This window comes from Squalius cephalus, assembly GCF_949319135.1.
Source record: "Squalius cephalus genome assembly, chromosome: 6".
Lineage (NCBI taxonomy): Eukaryota > Metazoa > Chordata > Actinopteri > Cypriniformes > Leuciscidae > Squalius > Squalius cephalus.
Window position 1 is genome coordinate 46,121,022 of NC_137127.1, and position 9,479 is coordinate 46,130,500.

The 9,479-nt window shown below is 35.2% G+C and overlaps 1 protein-coding gene across 2 annotated transcripts in view; it reads right to left on the reverse strand.

Moving 5' to 3' along the window:
• ltbp4 (latent transforming growth factor beta binding protein 4) overlaps positions 1 to 9,479 on the reverse strand; it is a 100,785-nt gene that overhangs the window by 39,936 nt on the left and 51,370 nt on the right. The window contains exons 8-10 of one of the 2 annotated variants that reach the window (XM_079873329.1): positions 6,923 to 7,025; positions 2,952 to 3,020; positions 23 to 145 (exon numbers count right to left, since the gene is read on the reverse strand). In XM_079873329.1, coding sequence (XP_079729455.1) covers positions 23 to 145; positions 2,952 to 3,020; positions 6,923 to 7,025 — 295 coding nt within the window. The remainder of the gene's footprint in view (positions 1 to 22; positions 146 to 2,951; positions 3,021 to 6,922; positions 7,026 to 9,479) is intronic. The other variant, XM_079873330.1, reaches the window with a different exon arrangement.

The following is a 9,479-nucleotide window of genomic DNA, read 5'->3' on the forward strand; positions in this document are numbered from 1 at the left end:
TGTCCGACTGTCCCGTACTTACAGATGCAGATCCCATGAGAGGCGTCCAGCAAGTAGCCCTCTTTGCAGACACAACTGTAGCTCCCTCGGGTGTTTACACAGTTCCCGTTTTCACAGAAACCCGGCTGCAAACACTCGTTAATATCTACACCAGAGGAGGAAACATGACTGTCATAACCTGATGTGTTGGTGTGTGTGTGTGTGTGTGTGTCAATACCCTTGTGAAAAAGAAGTGCGCTGAATGTGAACTTGTAGTTTACTTCAAGGGCCCTATTTTAACGATCTGAAACGCAAGTATCAAGCGCGAAACGCAAGTAACTTTGTGGGCGGATCTCGGGATAAATGACTCTTGCGCCCGACGCAAATCTAAAATGTGTTGGTCTGAAGTAGCTTCATTACTCATAGGTGTGGTTTGGGTGTAAGGTGAAATAAACCAATCAGAGCATCATCTCACATTCCCTTTAAGAGCAGGCGCGCTTGTTCCATGGCGGATTGCTATTATAACGGCGGATTTGCCAGGAGCGGTTCACAGCCGAGGAGACCGACGTTCTCGTCAGGGCCGTAAAACACAGAGAAGTGACATTGGGGATGGAGAAACACACCCAGATTAGCTTCGGTTAAACAGGCGTATGATAATTTGGGTAAATGTGTAAGCTAGATTTATGGCTATTTTTTCACATCTTCATGGACACAATAATGATTTCCCTCGTGTGGTAATATTGTTCCTTGTAATAATGTATGGTTTTCTAAAAATGAAAACTGCTTCTGTGTAGATGAGAGAATCAAAGTGTATGTGCGTTGTGTACATGCTACATTGATTATGGCCAAGCATGCGCCTTTAAAATAGCATATGAATAACATGTGCAACGCGCCACTGACTTTAGACGAGGTTTCTCCTGGTCTGTGGCGGAATTGTTTTCTGAAACTGCAAAATAGCACCAGGGAACGTTTGCGCTGGAACATGCCTCCTCTTTTCACTGAACCGCCCCCGGGAGCACAAGTTCATTCCCTAATTTACCGACGTGCCTCTGTGGAGGGAAAAGTCCGCTGTGCGTCGGGTGCAAAATAGGAATGATACATGCGTTGCTGTACAAAGTCAATTGCGCTGGGTGCAAGATAGGGCCCCAAGTCTTAAAAGTATATTTATTAAAAAATAAAAGGCCACTTAAGTGCACTTAAAGAGAGCACACTTTCATTAATATGATTTTAACTCACCTAGTGCACTTTGTAATAATGACAACAAAGTTTTCTTTTAAAGTATATTTTAAATCATTATGTTTTAATAATCTTTTGTCGTGCTTTAAAGAAGTACACTAATTTTGATGTGTTGACAAACATACTAAAGCACAGGTAAAATACTTGATTATTCGAATTTTTGTAGTGTGTTATTTCATAGTAAATGTAAAGTTAGCACTTTTTTTAAATGTTCTAAATTGCAGCTTCATCATTGTAAATGTGTAATTACAAATTTATTGAAATATAAGTCCTACTTAAGCAGGTCAAAAAAAGATGCCTTAAGTTCTACTAATAGCTAAATATACATTTAAACTTTAATATATTTTCATCTAATTGTAAATGCATGCAATTAAGAGTCCAAAAATTATCCAAAAAACATTAAATTCAGTTCGCACTCAGTTTGTACATTTGGCAATACAGTTTAAAGACAATAGAAGTAATTATGAAATTACAAATTAAGATTCTACTTAAGTGGGTTAAAATAGCCAACTGCAACTAACAGGATTTACTATAAATTTAAACTGTAATACATGAAAATAACATGCATTTAAGTGTATGAAAACATTACATTCAGTTCACACTTGAGTATATTCTTTTAAAGTGTATTATTTACGTAAATGTAAATGCATGTTAAAGTGTACTTGTTTTCCACAAGGGTTTGTTTGTCAGACCATGTTAGCCATTGACCAGCGGCTCTTATTTGATCAATATCTGGTTGGTGTAGGGATAAAAGACATGTATTTTTACTGAAGAAGCACCAAATGTCCAGACAAACAGGCAGACTGGACGAGTTTCGATGGGTTGCTGACGTGTAAAAGTGCAGCTTAGTTTCAATAAAAGGTCTTTTCCTGAAAGTTACAGTGTATTGTCATTGAATTCTTATCTGAAAAGATGAAGAAATATGTTTTTCCTCATGATTCATCCACTTTAACACTGAAAAAATAAACTTTTTGTTAGGATACCTTGTATTGTGTTGTTCAATGTTAGAAATACAGCAACCATTAATGTAACGTAATCTGTGGTTTGAAGAAGCAGGAGAGGAGATGTAGAGAAAGAGAGATACGTAACAAATCTGGAGTTGTCATCATTGACCCTGTGACCACCTCCAGCTATGTCTTGATAAATTGATTTCACAGTGTGTTTATCAAACCATCTGGCGTGCCGTTACGGTCAGGATAAAGATTGGAAAACAATGCCGTAGCTTCTCCTTGGGGGACGCTGGTCTCTGGATCTCACAGATATCGACAAATGGTGAAAGTTTCATTCCATCGTAATTACTAGCATGTGAGATTATTTGGAGTACGCAAGTAATTCAGATAGATAGATAGAAAGATAGATAAATAGATGATAAATGATAGATAGATAGATAGATAGATAGATAGATAGATAGATAGATAGATAGATAGATAGATGGATAGATGGATAGATGGATGGATGGATGGATGGATGGATGGATGGATGGATGGATGGATGGATGGATGGATGGATGGATGGATGGATGGATGGATGGATGGATGGATGGATAGATAGATGATAAATGATAGAAAGATAGATGGATGGATGGATGGATGGATGGATGGATGGATGGATAGATAAGTGCCGGGTGTGTTCGGCTGACCTCTGGATGAAGGAAGGCAGAGTGAAGTGTGTGTTTGCATGTTCTTAAAATGCGTTTAAGATAATGGTGAATGCTATGATGGATCTAGAACTCTTACCCACACACTGAGTCCCGTTGAGCCGCTCGAAGCCTTTCGGGCAGATGCCCTGTCCATTCACTGTGTTTCCTGAGGAGAAAACAACACACTGATCTCTAGCCTGACAACATCTGTCAAACTGCAGTCAATAATGCATGCAACGAAAAATAGAATCACAGTGAGAAATGCATGTAGACAATTAACAAGTGATTCATCATCAAAACTGAAACGAGAGGCTGAAACAAATACAAGAACACAAAACATCCTGAAACGGTATTTCATTATGCCACAGTGTTCTTATATGTGAGAATATTTAGCTTGCTGTTTATGCATATATATTGCATTATATATATATATATATATATATATATATATATATATATATATATATATATATATATATATACTGTATATATATAAACACATACATACACTACTACTGGTCAAAAGTTTTAGATCGGTAAGAATTTTTATGTTTTTAAAGAAGTCTCTTCTGCTCACCAAGGCTGCATTTATTTGGTAAAAAAAAAAAAACAGTAATATTGTGAAATATTATGACAATTTAAAATGATTGATTTCTTTTTTAATATATTTTAAAATGTAATTTATTCCTCAGATGAAAGCTGGATTTCCAGCATCATTACTCCAGTCTTCAGTGTCACATGATCCTTCAGAAATCATTCTAATATGATGATTTGATGCTCAAGAAACATTCATTATTATTATCAGTGTTGAAAACAGTTTTGTAGATTTTTTTTTTTCAAAATTCTTTGATGAATAGAAAGTTCAAAAGAACAGCATTTATTTAAAATAGATTATTTTCTAACATTATAAATGTCTTTACTGTAACTTTTGATCAGTTTAACTCATCCTTGATGAATAAAAGTATTGATTTATTTTATTTCTTTCCCCCAAAAATAAAAATAAAATTCTTACTGACCCCAAACTTTTGAACGGTAGTGTTTAATGTTACAAAAGCTTTAGATTTCAGATAAATGCTGTTCTTTTGAACTTTCTATTCATCAAAGCATCATGAAATAAAAATGTAAAAAACTGTTTTCAACATTGATAATAATCATAAATGTTTCTTGATCATCAAATCATTATATTAGAGTGATTTCTGAAGGATCATGTGACACTGAAGACTGGAGTAATGATGCTGAAAATCCAGCGTTGATCACAGGAATAAATTACACTTTACTGTATATTCACATAGAAAACAGCTGTTTTAAATTGTAATAATATTTCACAATATGACTGTTTTTGTTTGTATTTTTAATCAAATAAATGCAGCCTTGGTGAGCAGAAGAGACTTCTTTTAAAAACATTAAAAATCTTACCGATCTAAAACTTTTGACCAGTAGTGTATATATGTGTGTTAACATTCCACCATTTGAGTGATTCATCCATTTATAAGGCAAAACCTTGCGAAAAAGAAGTACACTTACTTTTAAAAAGAGTATTTACTATGGAAATAATATACTTTGAAAAAAAAAAGGTATATACTTGAGTGTGAACTTAATGTAATGTTTTCTGACACTTAATTGCGTGTTATTTACATGTTAAATTGATAGTTAATGCAATTAGTTGAAGTATTTTGACCCAATTAAGTAGAATATTTAAATGTAAGTACAAAATGAATTCTATTGTGTATTTAAAATGTACTTCTGACGCATTTATGGTAAACTAAAATATGCTTTATTGCCATTTCTATTGTAGCTTTTCAAATAGATAGATTGATGTTTTTTCACAAGGGAAGGCATGTTCCCTAATCAGTGTTTTATTTTTACTTTATGTCTTTCACAACAAAGCTTTCCAGCAGTTCAGGAATACTTTCCACAGTTCTTCACAGAGAGGAAAATAACTATTTGTCCCTGTGAGGTTACATATTTGAGGCTCTATAGGGGAGCCGGCGATCCCCAAGGATGGCTCTATTGTTCCAGTCATTATTCTGCACTGGGTAAATGATTATGTAACCGTGTGCTCAACATTATCAACCACTCAGGGTCGTCAAGAAGTTATGAAAATATATCCTTGGCAAATGTTTCTCAGTACAAAGAACGACAGCAAAGCCCAAAAACCCTGTTAAAAACAACACAACATTTAAGAATTATGTCTTCCAAACAAAAGTTCAAATATTGTCATATTTATTGTGTTTACTTGTTTAGCTATTAAACAGTGTAAGGTCTGAGGAGGATGTCACATTTATTTTGTGGGGAAAAGTGGTGTAATTTTATATAATCATAAATAATTTTTGACCAAAAAATATTACGTTTTGGTTTTTCTTTAATGGTCCTAAAAAATGTATAAAAAATGAGCGCATTAGAAATGATTGAGAGACGAATTCCATCTATTGTAAAATTTGGTGCTGCGCACAAACAAAATCTTCCTGAAAGTTACTTTTTCGAGATATCAGGCTCAAATTTGGAACAAAACTTGATTCGATTTATGGCTTTGATTTTCTCACAGTTTGAGTAAAACATGTTTTGGAAAATCAATATTTCATATAAAATTTTAAAATATTTTTTTGTGCATTTTTCATAAAAAAAGCAATAATCTTTCAAGTGTTTTCTTTAAAAAGAGACCAAACTGAAGTCTGTGCTCCAAAGCTTTCAAGATTTACCACAATATAAGTTGGAATGCTGATGTATCTATGCTCAAAAAGTGATTAACAGGTAATATATGGATCATAACTATTCCATAAATACTTATGTACCATATTTCAATATATATTTATTTATATGTATGTACAATGTAGTACTATAAAATCCCCTAAAAATACAAAATATAATAAAAAACATAATCAAACTAAAATAAAGCCCATTCATTTCATTGGAATAAAATGTAGAATTTTTGTTATGCTAATTGTACTATGCATAAAGTAGTCTTTCCTTTACTATGTTTACACGTACCATTATACTGTAATTATAATGAGATTTAGGCAATATTGCAATTAAAGTTTAACTAATGTAATACGTAGATTAAATGCTCATAATCGTAGCAGCCATAACCATAGTAAAACATGCCGTACGCTGATTTTAATCACAATAAACAGGCATTTAAACACTTTAATGGCATCTATTCTACTCTGACCAAAGTGTGCATGCGCATATTTCTTTTGCTGTCGATAAGACATGAATATAATGCAGTGCACTGATGCTCAAAAACATTGAAATGGTGACTTTTTTAGGGTTATCAGAAACACTACCGTATATGTGTGTTCATCATCAGTGCTCTGCATGTGAACCGTGAAAATAAACACAATTAGAGAATTAGTCCGAATAATGAAAACTGCATGTAAACGGGATTGAAAAGATTTGCTTGTGTCATGTAAACATCTTACTTACTTACATCTTGCGATTAAGTCCTTAATTAAGTGATGATAATTACATTATTGGAGCACATTGTGACAACTTACCCCATATAGTTATAATATGCCCTGTTATTGAGGCCACAGTTTGAATATGCATTAATATCTCAATAATAGTGTATTATGTCATTTTATGTCACTATATTTAATAAATGATAGTGGTGCTGAAGTCATCTTCTATTAAAGACATGAAAGCAAAGGCTGTAGCATTCATCAAGACGACGAGGAATGTGAGTATGCTGTAATGTTTAGCCAGCCGGCTGATCGAGCGCTGATGGCGACACCTTGACTGTTGCAATAATAATAATAATAATAATAATATAGTAGCAGGACTTAAATGAGCCGTCTGCCAAACAACTCTCTAAGCTATATTTATCTCATGAAGTCATGCGGCAACTACTCTATTTTCTGTTTTACAAGTAGACGTGTTTTTCTAGCCAGCAGAACTGATATCAGAGTGTGTGTGTGTGTGTGTGTGTGTGTGTGTTGGAGTTTACGAGTTAAAAAGGAACAAACTGAGTGTTTTGTTCCCTCTTTGTGCTCAAAGTACAAACTGTGCTGCTGTAAACAGTGAGAGTGTTTCTGTGTGAGAGTGTTTCCGGCTCCGTGTTCACGGACTCACCTGAGAGCGCTGGGCAGAGTGTGCACTCGCTGATGCCCCAGGCCTTCCCAACACCCCTGCAACACATTTCCTGACTCCGCAGGCCAGGTAAAGGAGAACTGCACTGTGGGACGGTACAGAACACACACATTATTCACTTAAACAACTGAGTGGTGTGACAGGCCTGCTAATCCGAGGGTTGTTCGTTAATTCACTTACAAAGGAAAACTCTCATAGTTGACTCACTCTCATGATGCCGAAAGCATGCATGTTGTTATTTGCGACTAGGGCTGTCACTTTTGTGAAGAAATCCTGTTCGATTTTTGAGACATAATTAGGATGAAAAAGAGGACGTAATGGAACTAGTGAGAGTTAGGACGTAAAAGTGGGCGCCTAGCACAAGTCAGCAAATATTCCTGATGATTTATTGGTGTGAAGTTTCGTGCACAATGACAAACAGGAGTGCAACATTCTCCAAAAACAATAAGCAGAGTGGACTGCCATAATATTAATGAAAAACATCACTGCAGGCTTCAACATGGCTGTGTTTACGATTAGAAATGTCAAACAAATTTCGCCTACGCAGGCCGTAGACCGTAGCCGAATCTGTATGCATGAGACTGTCTGCATACCGGCAGAATTCACATTTTCGTAGTAAAAAGAGACACATTATGCAGAAGTATAATTTGCTGTTATAATTGGGCGTATCGTGACGAGCTGGACGCGCTCCGAGAGAAGCCCGTAACAATCGATTCCTTATTTTTGTTTTCGAAACGTGTGTTGGTTGGTCCGATCGATTGTACAATCGGTTTTCGAATGTAAAGTGACAGCCCTATTTGCGGCATCAACATCTATTCCGTGTGATAATATTAGATCTAGAGTATGATTACGACGATGAGTAGGTCCTGACACGTGTTGTCTAACTCCAATAGCGTTCAGAATGTCTTTAAATGCCAATCCCAATGCATCTTTTTCATTATCTATATGTATATTAAAATCACCAACAATTAGTACTTTATCTGCAGTCAATACTAACTCTGATAGAAAGTCAGCAAATTCTTTGATAAAATCTTTATGGTGCCCTGGTGGCCTGTATACAGTAGCCAGCACAAATCTCAAACGTGATTTATCATTTATACTATATATTTTTACATTAAGCACCAACACTTCAAAAGAAGTATATTTAAAACTTGATTTCTTAGTGGTTTTGAAAATATTACTATAAATTACAGCAACACCACCCCCTTTGCGTTTCAGACGAGGCTCATGTTTATAACAGTAATCTTGCGGGGTGGACTCATTTAAAGTAATGTAATCGTTTGGTTTTAGCCAGGTTTCTGTCAAACACAGCACATCTAGATTATGGTCTGTAATCATATCATTAATAATAAGTGCTTTTGAAGTAAGGGATCGAATATTCAGCAACCCGAGCTTTATCATTTGCTCATCTGTATTATAGCTGTTTTTTATTTGTTGAAAATCAATTACATTTTTAACCTTAGATGGGTTGAAACGTTTTTGGGATTTCCAAATTTGGGGAACAGACACAGTCTCTATGTGATGATATCTAGGTGAAAGAGGCTCTATGTGATGGGATTTATCTGACCTTGGTGACGCGAGGCCGCTAGCAGACGGTCGGTTAAGCCAGTCTGTCTGCTTCCTGACCTGAGCCCCAGATTGTCATGTTTGAGCTCTAAGACTATGAGCCAAATTACTAGAGAAAAGAGCAGCACCATCCCAGGAGGGATGAATACCATCTCTTTTCAACAGGTCAGGTCTGCCCCAAAAACTTTTCCAATAGTCTATGAATTATATATTATTTTGCGGACACCACCTCGACAGCCGCCCATTGAGTGAACACGATCTACTGGGGCCAGAGCAAATTACTGTGCCTGACATCGTATTTGCAAGTTCACACACCTCTTTAATATTAATTTTGGTGATCTCCGACTGGCGGAGTCGAACATCATTTGTGCCGACGTGAATAATAATCTTAGAGAATTTACGATTAGCATTAGCCAGCACTTTTAAATTTGTTTTGATGTCAGGCGCTCTGGCTCCCGGCAAACATGTGACTATGGTGGCTGGTGTCTCTATTTTCACATTCCGTGTAACGTTCCGCTTTGTATTTCTCATATACAAATTTGTATTTCTTTGTATTTTTTTCTTATACAGAGTCATATTAATGGTGGAAGAGAAGTGTGCTAAGTTAAACTGAATATGCACTTGTGTCCTTCAAATCTTAAAAAGTATATTTTCTGTAAAGCTGCTTTATAACAATATGTATTGTTAAAAGCCCTATACAAATATACTTGAATTGAATTTAATATATTTTTAAAAAACTACTTGCATAATATATTTATTGAATAAAAGGCCACTCTTAAAGAGAGTACACTTTCATGACTGTGTTTTATGCACTTAGTAATTATGTCAAATTAAAGGTTTTACTTTACAGAACATTTTGTGCTTTAACATACTAACATACTAACTAAAGCACATATGAAGTACTTAATTTGATATTATGAAGAACTATTTGATATATGAAGAACTATTTGATATTACATTTAAAGTTAATATA